Below are 26,028 nucleotides of genomic sequence, written 5' to 3' on the forward strand. Positions count from 1 at the left end.
TAACCCTCTGGCCCCCCCTTTCTCTTCTGCCTTAGAGACTGGTGATCGCTCCCTTCCTGCACGTCATTCTAAAACATCAAAGACTCTAGTGGATACTCTTGTGTTAGACTTTTTACCCTTGTTCGATGTTGACCTTCCCCTAAACAGAGCATGGCTTCTTAAGCGCTTTAGCGAGATTGAAAGTCTTCACCATATTCAATCTAGGGATATTGAGTTAGTCACTTTGTACGGTGGAGCCAGGGTATTGAGTATAAGGGTTAAATTCTATTCTCCTATCATTGTAAATTTGATATTACAGCAGGCCGAAAATTTTCAACGCACAGGTATAGATATTCTCCCGATTTTCAACCTTGGAAACACAAATCCTTCCCTTGGAAAGGCACTAAGGGGTGACGAACAAAATGGGGTAGCGTCTCCTCTCAGAGACCTGAAGATTTGGGTCTCTAAGGGAAAACGTTCAGTCTCGCAGGTAAAGCCTCTCCCGCTTCCTCAGAATACCTCTCTTATAGAGGATAACAATCGGTGGAATTGGCTGCACAGTGCCTTATCTACTAAAACAAAAGATAACCCCAAATTGTTCCATCATCTTTAACATCCCACTGAAAATTATTTCTTGGAACGCGGCAGGGATCCACAACAGCCCAGAGAAATTTGATTTTGTATTCTCTCTAGGAGCAAACGTGATTTGTATACAGGAAACCTGGTGTATTAATATGCTGGACGCTTCGAAGGATTTTTATGCCTTAGAAGTACCAGCTGCCCCTTCCAAGAAAGGTCACGCTAGGGGGGGGAATCGCTTGCTTATTATCTAACAAATTGCAGTGGAAATTCTCCCATTATACCGACCCAAGTAAACTCTTTCATGCTATAACTATCGAAAACCTGTTTACTAATTGTATAAAGTCACCCGTTGTAATTCTCAACGTGTATATCCCTCCTGAAGAGTGTTTTAATTCCATATTGAAGCAGGTATTCCGATATATTGATCAAATTAAAAATGCTCCCTCCCCTCCGGAAATTATTCTTGTAGGAGACTTGAACTGCAAAATCTCCAATGCTAGTATGAAACTTTTTAGAAATAAATCTAAAGAAGAGGCGCACTTTGTTCCTCAAACACTCTTTCCTGACAAGTTAGTGACTAATAAGAGAGGTAAGATTTTGCTAAAAGAATTAGCGGCCGTTGATGGGCTTATACTAAACGGGAGATTCCTGTCTGACGTGCCTGCTAAATTCACACAAAAATCTCCTTTTGGGTCTTCTATCTTGGACTATGCAATTGCAGACTATGGTTTGTTTCCCTATATTCAGGACCTTAAGATTATACCTACTTCCCTGAGCGACCATAGTATAATGTTTATAACTATTTCCTTAACCCCCATGACCACTGTTCCCTGGTCTCTCAATGGCAGTGAAGTTGCTTTCCACGCTTCCTCGGGAAGGTGTTTCTGGAATCCTTCCGCCATTAATGGGGTTCAGGATTTCTTATCTGCAACCTTAATGGAATTAAATGAGTGGCATGGGCATGAAATAGTTTATTTTGAAAAATTTATGCGAAACATCATTTTACTTGCAAAAAAAACTCCTCGCCCCAGGAAAGGGGTAGTGGTGCCTTGCTCATTGGGTATCCTGAACAAGGAAATAAATAAACTAGTCCGTGCACAATATCTTGATAGAGTTTTGGAACGTGAAAAAGAAATTTCCAGGCTAAAAAGAAAGAGATGTAGACTTAAGGTAAAAATAAAAAAGGAAAAGGAGGATAATGTTTGGATCAATTTGAGGGAATCTGTTGTTCATGGTAGGATCAGAGAATTTTGGGCAATAATCGGGAAGGGATGTGGTACTAGACTAAGCCCCTCTCCCATCCCTTTAGCTGAAGAGGTATGGATTACCTATATTCGGGACCTTTATGCAGGGAACGGTATTACAGGTAATGATATCACCTTAGCTGCAACACCTGAAGGACTCATTAATTACCCCACAGAAGAAGAAATTGAGACGGCTATAAAAAACATGCGTGTCTCTGGGGCAATGGGCCCTGACGAACTCCCCATGACGGTCCTGAAACAGGATCCTTTAAGGTGGAGTAAAATCCTGTACCCACTGTATAAAGCCTGCTTTTTGTCTAAAACGGTACCTGCCTCCTGGAGGGGAAGTATCTTGGTCCCTATTTTCAAGAAGGGAACTAGGGACAGCCCCAACAATTACCGCCTGATAGCTCTCCTCGACTCAATCGGAAAGGTCTTTGCGAAATGTCTTTTAAATTCCCTCTCCGATTGGGTCGAGGAGAGCAACATTTTGCCGTTTGAACAGACTGGCTTTCGTAGGGGCCACGGTACGTTAGACAACCTTACCGCTCTCCATGTGGTTACTGATAAATACGTTCAGGTGAGAGGGGGGGGTGGTGTATGCTGCATTTATTGATTTCTCCACAGCGTTCGACAAAGTAGATCGTAGAACGCTGTGGAGAAAATTGGCAGTTCTTGGTGTTCCAACCTATTTGTTGGAGCTGGTCCAGTCTCTTCATACAGAGACCTGGTGTAGGGTCCTGTTAGGGGGCGAAAGGGGGCTATCTTACCAAATTCCATCTTTGAATGGCCTCAAACAAGGCTGTTTATTGGCTCCCCTTTTGTTCTCCTTATATACGGCAGACCTACCCGCCGCCTTGTCGGCCAGAGAGGGCATTGCCCCGGTGGTGGGGGGGACCCCTATATCTTGCCTGATGTATGCCGATGACGTCCTTATCCTTGACCTGACCCCTAAAGGACTTGCAAATCGGCTACATGCCCTTCATGCCTTTGCCGTTGCCCATTGCATGAAGATCAATATAGCTAAAAGTAAAGTAATGTGTATAGCCGGTAAGAAGAAGTGCCGATCTGCAGATTTTGGTTGGTTTATTGGGGGCCAAAAACTAGAGGTTGTAAACTCCTATACCTTCCTGGGAAAAACCATCACGGCTAATTTGAGTGAGAGGCTCCATATTGAACATAGTTCTCGCAAAGCTCTTGCCCATGGCAAAGGTCTAAAGTCTCTATATCAGGCTACGGGGAAAAGGCACTTCTCGTGCTTATTGGAGGTGTATAGATCTAAAATCCCCGCAACAATACTGTATGGTATAGAACTTATTGAGGTGAAATATTGGGACTTTTGCCATAAGATTGAGGGGAAACTTCTAAGATCCCTATCTTCCCTAAATACTGCGTGCTCTCTGGCCGCCTGCAGGCTCGACTTCGGTCTTAGGAGCAGCTGGGTACAGGGATTATGTGCCCTAGTAAGATGGGTGGCCTGCCTGGCTAGAGCGGAAGTAGGGACGATGAGAGCTCTCCTCAGAAGTGAGTTATTGGGTAATTTTAAAGAGTTTTCTCAACTTGTAAGTAATTTTAGAAAAGCTGTAACCATTCTAAAATTAGATGAAAACGCTCTGTTCTTGTATTCTCCCTTACAGTTAAAACTCGTTTTAAAAGAAGCCTCGTGGGATCTATGTTTTCAGTCTGATAAAAAGTTTATCGGTGAAAAAAGGAATGTAGACCTTCTCCTTAACTCCTTTGTGATGAAGTTGCCTCAACCTTATGTTATATGGAACCTGCCGCATGGTGTCCGTAGATTTTGGTTTCTTTTACGTTATAACTTAGTACCTTTAAATCTACTCTTATCCAAATGGTATGGCTCCTCTTCTATGTGCAATTTTTGTAAAATGAGTACCCAGGACTGTATGCATGTTTTACTGATATGCCCCGCGCTCCGTAAATTGCGTTCCAGATGGTTAAAGTTTATCTGTATCCGCCTTGGCATCTCCACCTTGAACGGCTTTCTTCATGCACTTTATTGCCCTCCTAATGAAATGTTCTGTTTCCATATTTTTAACTTTTTTAAAGGTTTTTTAGCTATTTATTAACATGTCTTGTGAGATGCTTGACTTTGCGACCCGCCGTAGATTTGTCCTTGTATGTTAGTTTTGTACTTAAACGTGTCTCTTAATGTCATAATTTTGATATGTATCTGTCTTGTTTCTTTTACCTTGTACATTTTATGTGGCCCTCTTTTGAGAGCCAAAACATAATAAATAAATTGAATTCCACCACTTCAGAGAGCGATGTGTGCGGTCGTCTACCAACACCAGATCTGTAATCTGACCTTGAGCCTGATTCCACTGTGTCGCTAGACACTCCTGCAGTGGACGCATTTGTAGTCTGGCATATGGTATGAGCAGTATGCAGGAGGACATCATCCCTAACAGCTGCATGAACACTCGAGCGGTTAGTGATTGTTGTGGTTGAAATTTTTGGATCAATGTGATCATTGTTTGGATCCTGACTGGATTGGGGTATACTTTGGCTTTTTCTGTGTATTTAGTAGCCCCTAGATATTGTTGAATCTTGTTTGGTTGTAGGTGGGATTTTGTGTAGTTCACCGTAAACCCTAGCTGGTGCAGCAATTGAATGGTCTTTTGTGTGTTTTGAAGACATTCTTCCTGTGACTTGGCTTTTATTAGCCAATCGTCCAAGTAAGGGAAGACATGTATTTGTTGTCTTCTTAGGTGTGCTGCAACTACTGCTAGGCATTTTGTAAACACCCTTGGTGCTGTTGTGACCCCAAATGGAAGGACTTTGAACTGATAATGTTGTCCTTCTACTACAAACCTGAGGTATTTTCTGTGGGCTTTGTGAATTGGGATGTGAAAGTAAGCGTCTTTTAGATCCAGTGTAGAAAGAAAGTCCCCTTTCTTCAGTAAAGGAAGTACTTGTTGGAGCGTGACCATGTGGAAATGTTCCGAGTTTATGTATGCATTGAGAGGTCTGAGGTCTAATATTGGTCTTAGAGACCCGTCTTTTTGGGGGATTAGGAAGTATAGAGAGTATACTCCTGTCCCTTGCTGATGTTTTGGAACCTTCTCTATGGCATGCTTTTGTAGCAGTGATAGTACTTCTTGTTTTAACAATGTTAGATGATCTTGACTCATTGGACGCTGTCTGGGGGGGATGTTTGGTGGGGTAGCTGTGAGTTCCAGGCAATAACCATGTTGGATAATTTGTCTCACCCACCTGTCTGATGTGATGTTTTCCCAGACAGGTAGGAACTGTGATAAACGTCCCCCGACCGGTGTTATATGGTCTGGGGGGAGCTGTATTAAGTCACTGTTTTGGAGTTGGGGAGTTGCGGTTGTTATTATTTCCGCGACCTCTACCCTTGTTGTTGTTACCTCTGTAACTGCCTCTTGAATTACCTCTGGGTGACGTTGGTGTAAAAGAGGTAGATTGTTGGCTTGTGCCTGTACTTTTTGACCCCCCTCTATAGGTGGACCTACGAAAGGTACCTCTTTGAATTGGCTGTTGTAATGCTCCCATTGACTTAGCAGTTTCTGTGACCTTTTTCATCTTTTCTAAAGTCTCATCTGTTCCTGAGCCGAAAAGTGTTTTTTGGTCAAAAGGTTGGTTCAATAACGAAGTTTGTACTTCTTGTTTGAACCCTGAGACCCTAAGCCATGCATGTCTTCTTAGCATGATACTAGTGTTGATGGATCTTGCTGCAGTGTCTGCTGCGTCTAAAGCGCACTTAATGGAAGTATTCGTTATTATCTTCCCTTCCTGTATAAGCTGGTCTGCCCTCTTTTGATGTTCTTTAGGAAGATGTGTGATGAGTTTTTCTAACTCATCATAATGCGCTCTATCATAACGTGCCAGTAGCGCTTGTGTATTTGCTATGCGCCAGCTGTTTGCTGCTTGTGATGCTACCCTTTTGCCTGATGCATCTATTAGCTTGGACTCCTTATCAGGAGGAGGAGCTTCTCCTGTAGATAATGAATTTGCTCTTTTACGAGCGTTTGTAACTACAAGCGAGTCCAGAGGTACTTGTCCTTTGATAAATATTGGGTCCTTTGGGGCTGCCTTATATTTTTTATCAATTCTTGGGTTTAATACCCTAGCCCTCACCGGGTCTTTGAATATGTCTGCTGTGTGATTGAGAAGACCCTTTAGCATAGGTAGTGTGCCTGATGTTCTTTGTGCAGCAGGTAGCGTTTCTAAAAGGAAATCCTCTATTTGAGGTTCTGAATGTAAATCTACCTTATGGTATTTACCTGCCCTATTGATCAACTGCACAAAACCTGTATTATCATCAGGTGGTGAAGGTTTTGAGGGGTATAATTGTGGGTCGTTATCATCATCTAGTGAAGTAGTGTGGCTCACTGGTTAGAGGCGGCAGACCCGAGAGCAGAGGACGGCCCGGGACCAGGGTTCGATTCCCGGCGCGGCAGGTTTCTGGACCAGGGTCAGCGGACTCGATAATTCTCTCGCCTCGGTGCCCACTCTGATCAGCGATCACACTCGGCAACTCTGGGCATTAGCTTGCCTCATCTTCACTAACGGCCCCACCAGACCGCCGGGGATGCCTGGTCTCACCCTGGAGATACCCATTAAGGGACCATCTCTCAGGGAAGCCAGGAAGGGTTTCGCAGCGGTCGAAGCGCCTTGGGACCCTACGGGTAAGTAGTGCGCTATATAAATGCCAATACATTTACATTTACATTTACATCATCTGACCCTGCATCATAATTTTCCCATGGGTCTTCCTCATCTGGGATAGTGTTGTCATCTCCATGAGGTTCTCCCACCCCTGCATCACTGTCTACATCTGTTTGAGGTGTAGATGGTCTTGGTGTATAAGGTGGAGGAATAGTTGGCCTATTGTGAGGAATAGGAGAAGAGGGTGAGTCTCTAGGCTGAGGAGAAAGGGGAGGAGTTGTATTTGACCCCATTGTTCTCTTTTTAGGAGGAAGAGCTTTGTCATCCAGTTCGTTCTTCCTCTTCTTTGGTGATTTTGTCACCACTTTGCCAGTTTGCGGATCGATAAACAAAGTCTTTTGTTTTGGATCTGTCTGCTGCTCCTGTATCGGTACCGAAGTTTAGGGTTCCGAAAGGTGCCTTTGCTTCTGACCGTCAATGTTCTGTGTTTTTGGCACCGAGAATTTGCTCGATTCCGATTTTTTTCGGTGTCGAGTAAGTCTTCGACGTCGAAGCATGTTTCGGTTTCGACATGGAATGTTTCGATGCCGAGCTTTCTTTTGTATGGAGCTTCGGTGTCGATGTCGATGTCGACCGTTTCTCAGATCCGACATGGTGGGAGGCCGAGAGTTTCTGTTTCTGTTTCTGTTTCGTTGCCAAGCCCGAAGGCGGGGTGTCGGAAACTTTTTTCGGTGGTCTGACCGGGCTCAAAGGTGGGGTCTGTACCACACACGGGGTCGGTTTTTTGGTAAGGGGACGCCGTCACTCACGGTTTGTTGGATGCCGACTTCCTCGACATCAGACTCGTTCCCTTCCGACCCCGACTCGTCTTCATGTTCCTCTTCTTCTTCTTTGAGGTGCTGGTCTTCGAACAGCTCCGGGATCGCCTCCGACTGCATTCTCGACACCTCGTGTCTTCGGGCTCGACGGTTTCTAATCGTCGACTTGGAGGAGAATGCTGCGCAGGCTTCACAGTCCCTGGATTCGTGTTCAGGTGATAGGCAGAGATTGCACACCTCGTGTAGGTCCTTGTGTGGGAACTTAGCACCACACGTTGGACATCTCTTAAATGGAGTCCTTTCCATGGACTCCGGGCTGGACTACGTCGAGAAAGGCCTCCCGGTCTCGTCGACGTAGAAGAAAATGTCTATTGTTGTAGTCGAAAACGCGTCGGAATGGAAATGATATCGCGTTCGATAACAATACCGTCGAATTGGAAGGGAATACGCGCCGAAATATCACTTTTTCTCGAAGTCGATCTGGAGCGCTTCGGTCCTCATCCGAACCCGATGGCGGAAAAAAACAATCTAAGGATGGAGCCGATGCCCATGCGCACTAGCACCCAAAGGAGGAGTCACCAGTCTCGTGACGACAAAAGACTTCTCCAAGAGAAAAACAAGTGCAATCATCCGAGCCCAACACCAGATGGCGATCTATTCATAATGTACCATCTGCAGCCCATATGCCTCGAACATATTTTTTTGGGTCTAATGGTATTTTATGCATTGTAATTTGTAGCGGACTGTTGTAAGCGCCATAATGTTTCTAAGTGCAGGAAAACTATACAAGACTGCTGAATAAATAATTTGCTAAACATTGTGGTAATCTCTCAGAATAATGTAAATATTCTATATAAAAAGTACTTATACACAGCAGATGTTTACATTTAAAGACACCCAAAGAACATACAACATTAATGCATATCTGCAGTATTTCCTATGCCTTTAGAATGGGAGCGAAACAATTAGCTCACCTGTGCTTTGGACCATATTTTCCAGTCTAAAAGTAATTCTTCTAGCAGTTTAATATCCTGGATAACTGCAGTGGAATCCATCTGAAGTCTGAACTGTCCACTCTCAGTGATGTGAAGAATTTGTTCATCACAGCATCCCAAGAGAATGGTCTACCAAAAATAAAGATAGCTTAAAATAGTTCAACAATCTGATTTTTTTTATAATGTGGTACTGCATTGTAAAACAAGGTCTCTAAAAGTGTGTTCGTTCTCTCTCTCTCTCTCGTTCTCTCTCTCATTATATAGATATATATTATTTTTTTCTGGATCCTACCTTCAAAATGTGAAATCCCACAATACACTTGGGTTTGATCAACAGTTGACGAATTATTAAGTATCCATCACAATTTTCCATCTCTTGCATTCGTTGTTGATTGTACTTTATAGAAGAAAGTATAACTTGTAATGCCAATGCTTGAGGCTCTTCAGAGTTGCTGATATCCACAACCTGAGAAGAACAGAAAATCACTTTAATGAGGATTCCACTGGTGGAGAACCAAGATGATAGGTAAGTAACATTCTCTTATCAGTCACAAGCACTGAATCGCCCGCCCACCCAAGGGATCCTGGAGGTCATCACTAAAAATATATATTAAGATAGCGATATAGGCATGTGTTCAAGGCTTTTCAGTAGAAGAGTGAGCTTTAAATAGAGAAAAGACTGTTCCTAGAACTTAGGAGACACACATGGAAACTTCGGAGGGCCCCTGCTCCAGAAAAGGTTGCAAGGACACATTTGATGCACTACATACTCTGCCTTTGCTAGAGGTGCATTGATCAGGATCCAAGCATGGGATCCCATTCTATATGAAGTCCACAATCATAGATTTGTCCCGGTAAAGTAAACAGTAGCCTAAATGGACTCGCCCTAGTGCTAGGAAGTATATATGCCTTGAGCTCAGATCAGCCTGCATTTCTAGTTCACCTAGTAGTCCTCCTCAATGCATGGACCAGCCCTCCCCTGGGTATTCAGAGGAGAGTCTAATGTCTTTAGTAGACACCTCCCTAGCTAGATCTCACCCCCCATCACCACAAATGCCTGCAACTGGCACTACACAACTTCTTATGAATTTGCTTCAACATTGGTCCCTGTTTGACGTTTGGAAACAGCACAACCCAGGGCTTCAACTGTAGTACTATCATTCCACCCAAAAGATGACCTGTGTCTCGACCGAATCCTATGCTAAACTCAACTTTGTTAGAAGTTCTCCTCGTGGGAGTTCTTCGGCTGATCTATATCTGGCTATAGTTTTCTAACAACTTCCCTCCAATGGGGTAGGACTCTTCCTCTCATTCTCACCTAGTGCCTTCAGGGCGTTCCCCTTGAGGATCCCTTGGCATCCTGGGCTTCACGATTATTTTGAAGATCAGGAGCATTCCACTGTGTTCCACACCACCCAATGGGATGCCCTTGAAGTTCTTGTCTGTGGCTCCTGCATCCACGAGACCTGGCTGACCATTCATGATCGCCGGTCTCGAAGGGGAGCCGAGTAGGTTTACCGCCGAGATAATACCTCGTAACAAGTGATTACGGGGATATATGTTCTTCCCGCGATTGACCATGAGGTTCAGTGCAACCCTGTAAAAAATTTATCAAAGAATTGCAAAGATAAGAGTATGTATATTCTAATATTATTGTAGGCATACCTTTCACTTTTTGTTTTTGTTTGGAGTGCCACTCACAGGGCTGGACCCTGGAGTAGTCCTGAGGAAGAGCTGTGGGGTACAGCTCGAAACTAGTTGACACGCTTACTAGATACTGAATCCCATAATAGAGTCAGGTTTTCTAGTAAACCACCCCATTTTTAATATATCCACTGGGGGCCAGAATAAAGTTAGTTTAGCCCACTAGCAGGATATTTTTAATTCTTTCACTCCATTTCATTTTCCCCTTTCTCTCACACTACACGACACATAGTCTTCAGATAAAAGTGCTCCTTCGCAATCGCGATAGTCGTAGCACGCCTCAACCCGCAGCTGGGTTGAGAAGCCCCAATGATGAAGCATGTCACTGTGAGGAAACTCCGGTGAGTGAGGGGACTATAAAGAAAAAGTTTTCTTTCCCTGTTTCTGAAACAGACCTTAAGGTGTCATGTTCCAGTAGTTAGCCAGGTTCTCTGGATCTGAAGTTTTCAGATCTATTTTTGAATAAGTATTGCCGTGGAGGGCGAACCTGGTTGATCTCTCCCTCTACCTCCCCCTGTTTAGTATTTCATTCATGACACCCCCCAGGTCCTGATTAGTGAGCTTAGGATTCAATATGATACCCAGGTATTTACACAAAGGGAAATCCTCCTCCGCTTCCACGATTATTACAGTGAACTGTACAGCAAGGCTCTTGGCGACCCTTCGCCCCAGATATCCAATTTCCTCATAGACTTCCATGCTCCAGGTTCCCCCTCACAACAGGGAATGAATCAATGCCCTGCTAACATCCCTGGTGAGCAAAGCAGCCAATAGTGTCCTAGCGGTGGGCAAGATGCCAGGAACTGATGGTTTACCGATGGAATTTTACCAGGCATTTCCAGACAGGCTACTCAGTGGCACTGGAGGAAGGTCACCTCCTGCAGTCACTTAGGGCTGCCCTTCTGGCCCCCTTCTTCAATTGGGTCACTCCCCATGAACCATCCTTCTATAGGCCTATTGCCATTCCAAACTCTGTCTTTCCACTCCTCCATCAACTAACCCATCCAGATCAAAACTGGTTTATCTTCCATAGGAATACTTCCCTAAACCTCAGGCACCGCTATAGACTCCTGGACGTTGCTCCTTCAATTTGGCTGCAATCCACAGCCCTCAGCCTTAATCTCAAAAAGGCCTATGACACTGTGCGCTGGGAGTACATTTTTGAAGTCCTTTGAAGCTTCTGTTTCTGAACTCGCACCATGCAACTCATCCAAATACTTTACTCACACCCACTTGTGCCGGTTCGGGTGGGTACACTAATTTTCCACTCCTTTGAGATCATCAGGGGACAACGCATGGCTACTCTTTGCCCCCATCTGCTTTTTAGGGCTCGCCTGAGACAGCGCATGCTCTGTCTCTTCGAGACATTTAGTGAGTGGCTTTTAAAAATGCCACCAGAGGCTTTTGCTGGCCTACAGCTTGCGTTCACGAGCTTGTGCACGTGCACAGCTCCCATTTGTGTTTTATTGCTGTAATCAGGCTCCTCTGCTTGCACTACCCCCCTCCCTTTTCCCCCTCCCTCCTGGTCAGCTTCATTTGTGACTTCTAGCTATGAATCATGCTCCTCTGCTCGCACTTCCCCCCCCCCCCCTCTCCCTCTCCTCTTCGTCAGTTTCATTTGTGTTGTCTATTACTGTGAATGTTCCTGCTTCCACCAGGCACACACACCATCAGTTAGTGCACGCTTTCACTAGGCACACACACCATCAGTCAGTGCACGCTTTCACCAGGCACACACACCACCAGCCGTCAGTGCATGCTTCCACCAGGCACACACCACCAGCCGTCAGTGCACGCTTTCACCAGGCACACACACCACCAGCCATCAGTGCACGCTTCCACTAGGCACACACACCACCAGCCGTCAGTGCACTCTTCCACCAGGCACACACACCACCAGCCGTCAGTGCACGCTTCCACCAGGCACACACACCACCAGCCGTCAGTGCACGCTTCCACCAGGCACACACACCACCAGTCGTCATTGCGTGCTTTCACCTGGCACACACACACCACTCGACGTCAGTGCACACTTTCACCGGGCACACACACCACCAGCCATCAGTGCACGCTTCCACCAGGCGCACACAACACCAGCCGTCAGTGCACGATTCCACCAGGCAAACACACCACCAGTCAGTACACGCTTCCACCAAAGACACATACCACCAGCCGTCAGTGCACGCTTCCACCGGGCACACACACCACCAGCCGTCAGTGCACGCTTTCACCGGGCACACACACCACCAGCCATCAGTGCACGCTTCCACCAGGAACACACACCACCAGCCGTCAGTGCACACTTCCACCAGGCACACACACCACCAGCCGTCAGTGCATGCTTCCATCAGGCACACACACCACCAGTCAGTGCACGCTTCCACCAGGCACACACACCACCAGACGTCAGTGCACGCTTCCACCAGGCACACACACCACCAGCCGTCACTGCACGCTTCCACCAGGCACACACACCACCAGCCGTCGGTGCACACTTTCACCGGGCACACCCACCACCAGCTGTCAGTGTACGCTTCACTGGGCACGCACACACACCACCAGACGTCAGTGCACGCTTTCACCGGGCATACACACCACCAGCCGTCAGTGGATGCTTTCCCTGGGCACACACACCACCAGCCGTCAGTGCACGTTTCCACCAGGCACACACACCACCAGCCGTCAGTGCACGCTTCCACCAGGCAAACACACCACCAGCCGTCAGTGCACGCTTCCACCGGGCACACACACCACCAGCCGTCAGTGCACGCTTTCACCGGGCACACACACCACCAGCCGTCAGTGCACGCTTCCACCAGGCACACACACCACCAGCCGTCAGTGCATGCTTCCACCAGGCACACACACCACCAGTCAGTGCACGCTTCCACCAGGCACACACACCCACAGACGTCAGTGCACGCTTCCACCAGGCACACACACCACCAGCCGTCAGTGCACGCTTCCACCAGGCACACACACCACCAGCCGTCAGTGCACGCTTCCACCAGGCACACACACCACCAGCCGTCGGTGCACACTTTCACCGGGCACACCCACCACCAGCTGTCAGTGTACGCTTCACTGGGCACGCACACACACCACCAGACGTCAGTGCACGCTTTCACCGGGCATACACACCACCAGCCATCAGTGCATGCTTTCCCTGGGCACACACACCACCAGCCATCAGTGCACGCTTCCACCAGGCACACACAACACCAGCCATCAGTGCACGCTTCCACCAGGCAAACACACCACCAGTCAGTGCACGCTTCCACCAAACACACATACCACCAGCCGTCAGTGCACGCTTCCACCGGGCACACACATCACCAGCCGTCAGTGCACGCTTTCACCGGGTACACACACCACCAGCCGTCAGTGCATGCTTCCACCAGGAACACACACCACCAGCCGTCAGTGCACGCTTCCACCAGGCAAACACACCACCAGCCGTCAGTGCATGCTTCCACCAGGCACACACACCACGAGATGTCAGTGCACGCTTCCACCAGGCACACACACCACCCGCCGTCAGTGCACGCTTCCACCAGGCACACACACCACCAGCCGTCCGTGCAGGCTTCCACCAGGCACACACACCACCAGCCGTCAGTGCACACTTTCACTAGGCACACACACTACCAGCTGTCACACACTACCAGCTGTCGGTGCACGCTTCCACCGGGCACACACCACCATCCGTCAGCGCAAGCTTTCACCAGGCACACACACACCACCAGCCGTCGGTGCACACTTTCACCGGGCACACCCACCACTAGCTGTCAGTGTAAGCTTCACTGGGCACGCACACACACCACCAGACGTCAGTGCCCGCTTTCACCGGGCATACACACCACCAGCCATCAGTGCATGCTTTCCCTGGGCGCACACACCACCAGCCGTCAGTGCACGCTTTCTCCAGGCTCACACACCACCAGCCGTCAGTGCAGCAGGCAGGCTCTTCTCAGAGTTTTTTGGTAAATATGTGTTTGATGCCTGGGAGGGAGTGGGTCGAGATTCCTTAAACCATGCTGAGTATGCAGGTGCAATGCATGAACTCCTGCGTGAGTGAGTCATGCTGCCTGGGGCTCACTCATTCCACACTTGTAAATTGCGCCTGCACCAGGCTTTTTCTCATTTGCAAAGTTCGGCGCATGCGCACAGCTAGGCAGCCCCCACATCCCCGGGAATTACTGCTTCCTACAACCAGAATGGAAACAACATTCAGAGCAATGAAAACAAGTTCATTTGATGCAAAGAACTGTTAACAAAAACCATGTCCAGCTATTGTAGGTCTGGCAACTTAAACAAAACAGCAACAAAAAACAAGCAAGCATTGGCATAGCCAATAGGTCTCGCTTTTTGGATCGATAAATATTTAGTTATGCAGCAGAATATCCTTGGTGCAACACCACCAACTTTTGCATGGCTAAACACTTATAAGGCCCCAAATATGAGACCTATTGGCTATACCAATGCTTGTTGCCTTAGTCATGAAGTCATTGGCAATGCGGGTGTGGGACTGGTTTGGGGTATTTCCCTAGCTGATGGGATACACTATGCTTCCTTCTATGCTGAAGGCCTCCCAATATATCCCAGGGACCTCAGAGGCAGCACTTTTGAAATCACCCAGCTCTTTGCAGACTCCGCCACTGCTTGTGGCATATGAGGCAACTGGGGATAATGCTGCATTTCCCAACTCACGCCAAACACTCCAGAGGCCCAAAATGAACTGGTGGGAAGGCACTTCACTGGAAGAGGGTAACGTTTCACTATTTGGGAATCAGTATCTATCATAATGATAAAGACATATCTCATGGCAATATGACTCAAGCGGTGATGGCCCTTACTTCTCAGATAATGTTTAAGACGACTCTCCTCCAGCCCCTTTTGGGTGTATTGCATTCTCAAAAATGGAGGTTCTGCACCACATATATCATATGGCAATCTGCCAATCACCCTTCCTGTCGGGTTTTTCTTTGGCATAGACAGGCTCCTAGGGACACTCATTTGGCACATCGGGAGGTGCAGAGAGGCCATTGCCAAGCTCCATCTTCTGAACTTAGGTGGGAGTTCTGAGGCCTTTTCACTACGAATTATATTCCCTCACAGCCCAGCTACAATTCTAAGTGGGTGGAAACATGCCCACTTAGGATACATGAACTTAACAGATTTTTGCTGACAAAGACCCATCCATTCTACTCTCATCCTCGCCTCCTTCGCACTATTATGGTGCTATTTTTGCCCATTACGCCTTACCAAGAGGGCAATTCCAAATGTCCATACCTTTCCCTTTAAGGGCATCCCTGGACCAATCGCCCCCTTCGAGCAAGGGAAACTATGCCACAGGCATAACTCAAACCTGGATATCTTGGGCAATCTTTGAAGAGGACCACCTTTTCTTGTTTGATGAATTGTACGACAAGTTTGATCTCCAAAGGTGCCAATGCAATAGATAGGAGAACACACCCTTCACAAATGCATGGGTCATAACGGACTTCGAGCCAGAGATATAGTCTTTCATTTAAGCCCTTTACTCCATAGGACTATTCCGCAGGCCGCACCTGGTTTTACAAGGCCCTGCTCTTGCAAATGTCACTTTTGCTGTCACTACTACGGGACAAGTGGGAAACAAAAGCAGACAGGGCTTTCCATGAAAATAAATGGTTAAAGGCTCTCCTGCTTTTCCACATTCTGTATCCTGCAATGCTAATTCTAACTGATACAGTACTCTATCCTCCTTAAGGCCTACCTCTCTCCCGCTGCCATCAGTCTGCTAGACCCTTCTGCTCCACGGAATCAGTAGATTTTTCACGCATGCTCTGGGCATGTCCCTCTCTAGCTAGGGCCTTACTCACCCAACATCACGATTTGCTAATCTTGCATTCCTCATTGTGAAATATATTACTACTACAAATTTGAAGGCCAAGTACCCTCCCTCCCCAGCAGCCTAGTGCAATGCTCTTCTTAAGTGGGCTGGGGCTGAAAGCAGAGAATTGAAGAGAGGAAGCCAGAGGCCTCCGTGGATGTCCCATAGCTGGGACCTGGAACATGCTCCTGGCAAACCTGATGATGTAACTGACAGGGAACACTTCACCCCAATAGCCCAATGTAAGCTGATAGTTTGCAATAGATAGGAAAATGAGAACTGGCACTGTGACTTTAAGGGTCTCAGCCTTCCTTCATTGACCCATCCTGGCCCAGAATTGACAGGCCAGTTCCATTTTTAAGTACTCAAGAGGATCCTGTATGTACGAGGAAAAAATGCTCTATCCTCACTTGTCTGGGAGGTAGGAGAGTTGCTAATGAATTCATGAGGATTCTCGATAAGGAAAACTAGGATTCTAGGAAAGTAACTTTTCTTTCTCCTTTAGGTGATCCTCATCAACAGTCATAAGCTCTGATATGAACAGCAAGCCCATCTCACTAGAAATGGTGGACAAGGGAGCAAAACAGCATCCACTACCATAAAAAGCCCAAAGCAACTTTTTTCGATAGATAAGACCACAATAATTGGACAACAAGCCAGACACAGCAAGTTATAAATCACAAAACACGTCACCAATTAAAACAAATAATTAAAACACAAAAATTGTATGCAGTCTGTCTGAATTCTTGAGTTTCGGACAAAGGAAAAGGCATGTTTAGCATTTGTAACTATGAATCACAAACCTTTTTTCTTGAATGACAACATCTTAAATTATACAGAACTCTACAGACTAGTAATACATGCTTTAGGTCTTGAACAGCTAGCTTGCATAAAGGACAAAATGTACACAGATTGATATTTCAATAACATTTTGCCCATACCCGTTATCACCATAACATGTTCCTCTAAGAAACCTCATCCAGGATCGGTTAAAGAGGTGCCTTAAAGTAGCCTGACCTACTTCACATCGACCCTAGAGTCCGAATCAAGACAATGTTTCGTAAACTCATAGGCAAACCTCTGTGTAGAGGCCGTACAAATGTCTTAAATAGAGACATTTCCCAATAGAGCCATTGTAGCTGCTTTTCCCCTGGTTGAACGTGCTGTAGGCCTACCAGGGAGAGATGTCTTTGTTAACTGGTAATAAAGTAAAATACAAGCGACTATCCATTTTGAGACGGATTTTATTGTGTTTGGTGAACTAGTTCTTACAGGCCCATAGTTCATGAACAGATGATCAGACTGCCTGACCTTTTTCGTCCTGTCTAAACGCACAAGTTACTACTTGTGTAACGATATATCTGTGAGAGACATTAGTTAGTGATAGATTCCTTACCTCAGAATATCCCCAGGCGTCAGACTGGATCAGCAAAGTTTGTCAGCAGTATCCCTGCGCGTCGGAAGGTAGCGTTGTGCGGCTCCGCGTCTGTCGCTGGCGTCGCAGGCGCGGAGATGATGTGACGGAGACTACTTAGGCGCCACCCATGTGCGCTGATGTCTGTTCTGTACACGACTTTCAGCGCCCGGAACGCAGAGCCATGCAAGAAACTGACCACTGGTGCCTTGAAACTAGGGCACTGAAAGGGATGACCTTAACCCTAGATATCAGTTCGCAGAACGGGGGAGGATGAGTGGGGTGGTAAGGAATCTATCACTAACTAATGTCTCTTACAGATATATCGTTACACAAGTATTAACTTGTGCATCTGAAAGAGACATGTAGGGATAGATTCCTTACCTTAGAATATATTCCCCAGCAATACCAACCCCGGTGGTGGGTCTGCGAACAAAGATCACACCAGAAAGTGAAGGAGAACAGAACAACCAAAGAAGCTGTCTCTCAGGACCGGACTGTCAAGGCAATAACGCTTGGTAAACGTGTGCAGCGAGGCCCACGTAGCTGCCTGACAGATGTCCTGCAAGAGGACGCCGCGTCCCAAGGCAATAGTGGCTGCCGTTGCTCAGGTAGAATGGGCATGCAGCCCCACAGGAGGCTCCTTCTTAGCCAACGAGTAACATGCCTCGATGCACAGAACGACCCACCGAGAGATGGTCTGTTTGTGCACGGCCCAACCTTTTTTGCGCCCACGTAGCCAACAAAAAGTTGGTCATCCACCCGGAACTGTTGTGTGCGCTTCAGATGAAACGAGAGCGTACGTTTTGGGTCCAGACTGTGGAGCCTCTCTTCCTCTTCTGAAGGATGCGGAGGCAGAAAGAAGGTGAGTAAAAGTGATGGTCTGCCCGATGTGGAAGGGCGTGACAACCTTTGGCAAGAAAGAAGGACGAGTCCTTAAAACCACCTTGTCTGGATAACCAGAGAGAAAAGGAGGTTTAGAAGAAAGAGCCTGAAGCTCACTCACTGTTCTGGCAGAGGTGATAGCCACCAGGAAAGCCGTCTTTAGAGTGAGAAGACATAAGGAGCAGTTATGAAGCGGCTCAAAGGGAGTGCACATCAGATAAGTCAAGACAAGATTTAAGTCTCATTGAGGCAATATGTAAGGCACGGGAGGAAACGTGTGTGTAATGCCCTTCAGGCAGAGATTAACAACCGGGTATTTAAAAAGAGAAGGCTGATCTGGAAGCCTTCGAAAGGCGGAAATGGCCGAGAGATAACCCTTGATAGTACCCAGAGCAGAGACCTGCTAGGCCAAAGAGAGAAGGAACAGAAGAACCTTGGAAAGAGGGGCAGAAAGGGGATCCACAGCCTTTGCTGTGCAGCATCCCACAAATCTGTTCCACCTGCAGGCATATACCGTCTTAGTGGAGGGACGCCTGGCTGCCAGAATCAAATCACAGACTTCGGGAGGAAGGTCCAAAGCTGTCACCTGTCACCGCTCAATCTATACGCATGGAGGTGGAGGCTGGACAGGTTCGGGTGAAGGACCGTCCTCTGCTGCTGCAACAGAAGATCATCCAGAAGAGGCAGTCGGATCGGGGGATCGATCGTCTTGCTGAATAGCTTGGGATACCAGTATCTTTGTGCCCAATCCGGAGCCACAAGGATGACTTGGGCCCGGTCGCGCCGAATCTTCTTCAGCTCTCTGGGCAGAAGTGGTATAGGCGTAAAGGCGTACAACAGACCGCAGCTCCAGCCCAACGTGCAAAACTGATGACATTGCGCGTGCTCGTCGGTGGCGAATAGATCTAACCAAGGCTCTCCCCGCTGCAGAAAGAGACCTTGCGCCACGTCCAAGTTCAGACGCCATTTGTGATCCATCATGCACCGGCGGCTGAGTTTGTCCGCCCTGGCGTTCAGAGAACTTGCCAGGTGTTGAACCACCAAGTTAATGCCTTGATGTTGCAGCCATGTCCAAAGGTGAAGAGCCTCCTGATATAGGGTCCACGACCCCACCCCGCCCTGTTTGTTGCAGTACCAAGTGGCGGTGGTGTTGTCCGTGAACACCTGCACTACACTTCCCCGGACAGAGGAAAGGAATGCCTTCAGTGCAAGTCGGATCCCCCGAAGCTCCAGAAGGTTGATATGGAGCCAAGACTCCACCGGAGACCAGAGACCTCTGATCTCCGCCTCTCCCATGTGGCCGTCCCATCCCAGGAGGGACGCATCTGTCACCACTGTGTGCTCCGGTTGGGGAAGGGAGAGGGATCTGCCATTGATCCAATCGCGATTCGTGAGCCACCACTGCAACTGTCATGCCTTACCGTTCGAGAGCTGGACGTGATAGGGCAGGTTGCCCTGATGCTGGCTCCACTGGCACCTCAGATCCCACTGCAGAGCCTGCATATGCCATCTGGCATGTTGCAGTAGCAGGATACAGTAAGCCATGAGGGCCCAGGAGCCGGAGGGTCATCCTGACTGAAACCCGGGATATAGGCTGAAAGATCGGAATCATAGCCTGAATATCCTGGACTCGTTGCTCGGGAGGATAAACTCGAAACTGCGTCGAATCCAGAACCGCTCTGATGAAGGGGAGCTTCTGAGAAGGAGTCAGGGTGACTTCGGCACGTTGATGGAGAACCTCAGCAAATGCAGGAGATCAGCCATAGTCTGGAGGTGGGAGTTGACTGCCTGGGGCGAGCCCGCCTTCACAACCAGTTGTCGAGATAGGGGAAGACTGGAACCCCGGATCTGCGCAGATGAGCTGCGACCACCGCCATCACTTTCGTGAACACCCGAGGGGCACTGGTAAGGCCGAAGGGGACCTCGGCAAACTGAAAGTGTTCTTGGCCTACCGTGAACCGCAGGTAACGCCGGTGGCCCGACAGGTCGGGGATATGAAAATATGCGTCCTGCAAGTCCAATGCTACCATCCAGTCTCCAGGGTCGAGAGCAGCCAAGACCTGAGCTAGAGTCATCATCTTTAACTTTTCCTTCCTGAGGAAGCGATTGACATTCCTGAAGTCCAAGATGTGACGCAGGCCCCTTTCTCCTTCTTGGGGACCAGAAAGTAGTAGGAATAACAACCATGTCCTACTTCTGGCCCAGGAACGCGCTCAATGGCCCCCTTGGCAAAGAGAGCCGTGACTACTTGCTGGAGAAGCTCAAAATGGTCCCCCGACATGCAGTGGAACTGAGGTGGCATGGCTGGAGGGGCAGGCTCGAAGAAGAGGGAGTAGCACCTTTGGATGATTTGCAGCACCCACCTGTCTGAGGTAACGGAATGCCAGTGAGGAACGTGATGGCAAATCCTGCCGCCCACCGGCGTGCGGTGTGCCCCAAAGCTCGGACTAGGAAGGCTTTGAGGCAGATACTGCGGGAGCGGAGGTGGACTGACCTGCACGCTGGCCCCCTGTCCTGCCGCAGCGGAAACCACATCCACGGCCGCGTAGAGGCTGGTTCTGCCCAGGCTTCTGGCTGAAGAAACGTGTCTGGGCGCCCCTTCCGTGGCAAACTTTGCTCAATCAACCAAGCATTTGTAAAGCGCATTACTCACCCGAGAGGGTCTTAAGGCGCTAAGGGGAGGGGGAGTGCTGCTAGTGTTCGAAAAGCCAGGTCTTGAGGAGTCTTATGAAGATCGGTAAGTCTTGGGTCTGCCGTGGGCGAATGGGGAGGGGGTTCCATGTCTTGGCGGCGAGGTGGGAGAATGATCTGCCGCCGCCGGTCACTCTTCGGATGCGGGGGACAGTGGCGAGGGCATGGTCAGCGGAGCTGGCGGGTGGGGGTGTAGAAGCTGAGTTGGCTGTTGAGGTACGCTGGTCCGGTGTTGTGGAGTGCTTTGTGTGCGTGGATGAGGAGCTTGAAGGTTATCCTCTGGTTGACGGGGAGCCAGTGCAGGTCTCTCAGGTGGGGTGTGATGTGACTGCAGCGAAGGATGTTGAGGATCAGGCGTGCGGAGGCGTTCTGGATGCGTTGGAGCCGTTTCAGGAGTTTGGCCGAGGCTCCTGCGTAGAGGGCGTTTCCGTAGTTCAGTCTGCTGCTGGCGAGGGCCTGGGTGACCGTCCTTGTTGCGGTGGGGATCCACTTGTAGATCCTGCGGAGCATGCGGAGGGTATTGAAGCAGGAGGAAGAGACGGCGTTGAACTGTTTCGTCATAGAGAGGGTGGAGTCGAGAATGACCCCTAGGTTGCGTGCGTGGTCTGTGGGCGTTGGAGCTGTTCCTAGTGCGGTCGGACACCAGGAGTTGTCCCAGGCCGAAAGGGTCGATCCGAGGATGAGGACCTCCGTCTTGTCCGAGTTCAGCTTCAGTCGGCTGTTTCTCATCCAGTTGGCGACAGCCTTCATTCCCTCGTGGAGGATGGTTTTGGTGGTGTGTGAGTCTTTGGCGAGGGAGAGCATCAGCTGCATCATTCCCCTCTGCAACAGCTTGGGAAAGCACTGTCCGAACCTCCTCCGGACACTGAGGCAGCACCTGCCCAACCGAGTCCCAAACAGCGTGGGAATAGAGGCCCAAGAGGCATGTGGTGTTCACCGCCCTAAGCTGGCAGATGAAAACAGTTTCTTCCCAATCTGTTCCAGCTTCTTGGATTCCTTATCCAGTGGAGCGGTAGGGAATGCGCTTTGTGAAGTGGGGGCCTGGATGACAGGGGTGGGGTGGGCGGACAGAAAAAGCAGAGTCCGCCGGGGCCGGGCGAAGGCGCCTGGCCACATTCTTATCCACGGGGACCCCTGTGGCTGGTCTAGACCAGGTGCCCATCAAGACGTCAGTTAGGGCCTCATTGAATGGCAGCAGGGGCTCCAAAGAGCTTGCTGCCGGCTGAAGCACCTCAGTGAGGAGATTGGTCTTGAGGGTCACTGTAGGCAGGTCAAGGGCCTCAGCTGCTCTACGGAGCGCCACAGTGTTTGAAGCGCCCTCCTCCATGGCAATAGCAGGAGGAGAAAGAAAACCAGGGTCAGAGGAGAGGTCAAGGCCACCGGCATCCTCTAGCTCTTCTGTCCATTCCTGTTCCGACCCGCACTGCCGTGCAAGAGGGTCCTCAGACCCCTCCTAGTTGTCCCCTTCCTCCACTGCCCGTGGAACAGGCTGCGGAGGTGGAGGAGGGACAGGGAAATACAAATTGTCGAACGGCTCCGTTCCCGGCACCGGTCCGGCTCCGTGTCCCAATTAGGGTCCCAACCAGGAAAAAAATTGTCCGGAAAACCGGGCAAAGGTGGTGGCAGAACGCACTGAACCCACTGCGGCGCAGGGATCAGTGCCACGGGCTGAGGGCCCTGCGGTGCTGGAGCAGCCGGCAGTGCCACCAGGGAAGCCGTGAGCAAGGGAGGGCCCTCAACTGGGACCACGGGGCCCTAAGGCACACCGGAGGGAGCCAGAGGCCTAAAAATGCTGTCCATGGCTGCAAGAAAATCTTGCACCTGGGAAGGAGTCGCCGACGGACCCGGATAAGGTGGGTAGGCCGTGGGACTCACAGGCTCCAAAGGAGCTGCGGGGATGCGACCCCCGCTTCCCTCGTCCGCGTCCTCAGACCGACGGGGGTACGTCGGAGAGCGGAAACGCTTCTTCGACTTCTTCTTGTGACGTTTCTTACCCGATTCCGTGTGTGAAGACCGACCCCGAGGAGTGATGATTATGGCTCCGCGATTGGCTCGCTTTAAAGGAGTATTGGAGACCACAATAATAGATCAGATTAGTCTTATTGTGTTGCTCTCCTTCCAAGAATGTCGGGTACTAGATGCGTGGAAAACTGCTCAGGTGATCCCCCTAAAAAAAAAACAACATCCATATCTCCCAGTTTCAGAACCTCCGCCCCATCTCCCTCCTCCCCTTCTGCGCTAAAATCGTGGAGAAGGTGGTGAATAAGCAGCTCATAAGCTACTTGGAGGAACACTCTCTCTTGCATCCCACTCAATTGGGCTTTAGAGCGGGACACTCCACAGAATCAGCCCTACTTTTTTCCACCGAGGGCTTGAGGAGTATAGTGGATGATGGAGAGACAGCAGCGTTGGTTTTATTAGATCTTAGTGCAGCTTTTGACACCGTGCTGCACTCAACGCTGCTGTCTCGGCTGTCGGACATCGGAGTGAAGGGACAGGCCCTGGCCTGGTTAGAGTCCTTCTTGACTAACAGGAGCTTCCAAATGCACTGCCCCCCCTTTAAATCTTCTCGCAGAAACATAGGCCATGGGGTTCCACAGGGCTCGAGCCTGAGCCCTACTTTGTTCAATATCTATATGGCACCCCTGGCCTGCATAGTTGATAATTTTGGGGTGGGTATTGTCAGCTACGCCGACGACACACAATTGCTGCTTAAGCTCACGCCCGAGTGCAGAGAAGATGCCATCAACTTCTCGAGCTGCCTTTCATCGGTAGCAGCCTGGATGAACCGCAACTGTCTACGCCTTAATGGCGATAAAACCGAGTTGCTGGTAGTAGGGAAATCAGCTTCAGCATGGTCGCATATGTGGTGGCCTATGGAACTGGGCAGTCCCCTCCGTCCTGTGGAGTCGGTGCGTAATTTGGGCATAACATTAGACTCTGATCTTTCCTACAAAACCCATGTGAACAAAGTAACAGCCAGGTGCTTCAGTATACTGAAAGCTCTCCGTAAGATTCTGGACCTCCTACCCATCGACTCTAGAAGGTCTATTGTCCATGCCCTGGTAACTCCCCATTTTGACTTCGGAAATGCTTTGCTTCTAGGGCTGAGCCAAAAAGGATTATACCAACTTCAGTGCGCTCAGAATGCCGCAGCTCGCCTAGTACTTAAACTTCCCCGCAAAGCATCAGGGAAATCTGCTCTATCCAAACTCCATTGGCTACCTATAAGAGAGCGTATCAAATTTAAGTCCCTCTGCTTCGCTCATCGTATCGCTCAGGGCAAAGGCCCGGCCTATCTTCAAAATCTTCTGACGATACACCGCCCCACTAGAGACCTGAGATCAGCCGGCATGATGATGTTTAAACTTCCTAAAATCAACAGAGCCAGGATGGGCGGACGTTCGTTCAGATTTCTAGCGGCTAAATGTTGGAACGATCTCCCGCTCGGCCTCCGGATGGAGCCCTCCAAGAGTATGTTCCGAAGAAAACTTTAAACTTTTCTCTTCCCTCGGGCATAACCCTTGTGCCACTTCCGCTCTTCAAATGATTTACTTCTGTCTCGTCCTCTTAGCTTTTTTGTGCAGTATTCAGCGCGAGGACACACTGTTTTTGGGTAACCAGGCGCTTAATAAATGGCTTTAATAATAATAATAATAATAATATTTGGGCCCTTGATCGACCCCTGGACCTCGAACGGCACGGGGACGACTGCGGGGCCTCCAGCGGCTTACGGGACCGCTCCCGTAAATGCCTCCGGAGCCATAGCCAGACAGTCGGAACAGGACCGGGAGTCATGGTCGCACTCCAGACAGTAGAGACAGACGCCATTGGGTCGGCCACTGACATTGCACGGCGACAGGCCCCACAGGATGTAAACCCAGGCATCCCGCACGGAAGCCCGAGCCGGCCAAGCTGCTGTGTGGCTGCACCTGGCGGACGAAGGGACATCCCTGTGGCCGGAAGGTGAGGAGCGTGCCCCCTTGCTGGCGCCGGGCCCTGGACCCGAGACACCGGGGGCGGGCCGGTAACAGAACACTCCGGTGCCCACGAGACGGGGGACAGCACCAACAACAGACCCCACTGGACCATCGCAGCGATAGGCCGTAGAGGGCTAGGACTGCACCTGAGGCCCCATCTGCGAAGTGCAGCGACTGGGCCCTGATTCTCACGCCCAGAGTAGGCGGGCGAGCGGACATCAGTGACCGAGGCTCTGGGTGCGGGTAGCGGAGGAGACCCCCTGTGGCTGGCATGCTGGCCGGTGCGGAGGCGAAGAAAAAAAGAGGCAGACCAGCGGCGAGGCAGCAGGGAGTACCGAGATCTGCACGGAGGCCCGAGCTGGCCAAGCTGCTGTGTGCCTGCGCCTGGCGGACGATGGGACATCCCTGTGGCCGGAAGGTGAGGAGCGTGCCCCCCTGATTGCGCCGGACCCTGGACCCGGGACACCGAGGACAGGCCGGTAACAGAACACCCCGGTTGCCTACAGGAAGGGGGACAGTAATAGCAACCGACCCCACTGGACCACCGCAGCGATAGGCCGTAGAGGGCTGGGACTGCATTTGAGGCCCCCTCACGCACAGCGCAACCCCTACTGGGAAGACAGGGCTACTCTAAGGGAGGGGCCCTCGCCGCTCTATACCTTCGACCGGAAAAGACTACGCACTCCTAGGCTACTACATCGGGAACAAGGCAAAACTGGAACTAGCTCCTAATCCGGTGGGGGCGCAGATTGCAGCCTGACGAGAGACCCCCTGGCCACCATCGACTCTAAAGCACCGACAACATGGCCACCGCGGGACGCAAAGGCAATCGCAACATAGCAGACATGCTCCACAAAAATGCCCCGAAAGCAGAGAAAGCCCCGGCGCAGTCGCCCCCTAAGACACCGGTTACCACCTCGGGCCCAGACGACGAGTCCGCTCCCATCACGAAGGCCTTTCTGGCCTCCCTCTTCAACACCCTGAGGGACGACTTCCAGGCCCTGAAGCAAGAGCTGGCGGGTGAGCAGCTGGAACTGCGCAGGGACGTGGACGGTCTGGGGGAGCGTGTGGCGGCGATGGAGGAGGCGGACCAGACCCGCAGCATGGAGGTGGAACGGGTCCAACAAGAAATCCTCCGCCTCCAGGACCAACAGGTGGATCTCCAAGCACATTCGGAGGATCCCGAGAATCGTTCCCGGAGGAACATA

At 49.9% G+C, this 26,028-nt stretch overlaps 1 protein-coding gene across 3 annotated transcripts in view; it reads right to left on the reverse strand.

Moving 5' to 3' along the window:
* Positions 1-26,028, reverse strand: part of LYST (lysosomal trafficking regulator) — a 4,348,576-nt gene that overhangs the window by 2,851,957 nt on the left and 1,470,591 nt on the right. For all 3 annotated transcript variants that reach the window (XM_086927077.1, XM_086927076.1, XM_086927078.1), the window contains 2 exons: positions 8,564-8,737; positions 8,251-8,400 (listed from right to left, as the gene is read on the reverse strand). In XM_086927077.1, the coding sequence (XP_086783203.1) occupies positions 8,251-8,400; positions 8,564-8,737 (324 nt within the window). The remainder of the gene's footprint in view (positions 1-8,250; positions 8,401-8,563; positions 8,738-26,028) is intronic.

Source organism: Lissotriton vulgaris, chromosome 6 (genome assembly GCF_964263255.1).
Source record: "Lissotriton vulgaris chromosome 6, aLisVul1.2, whole genome shotgun sequence".
Taxonomy (NCBI): domain Eukaryota; kingdom Metazoa; phylum Chordata; class Amphibia; order Caudata; family Salamandridae; genus Lissotriton; species Lissotriton vulgaris.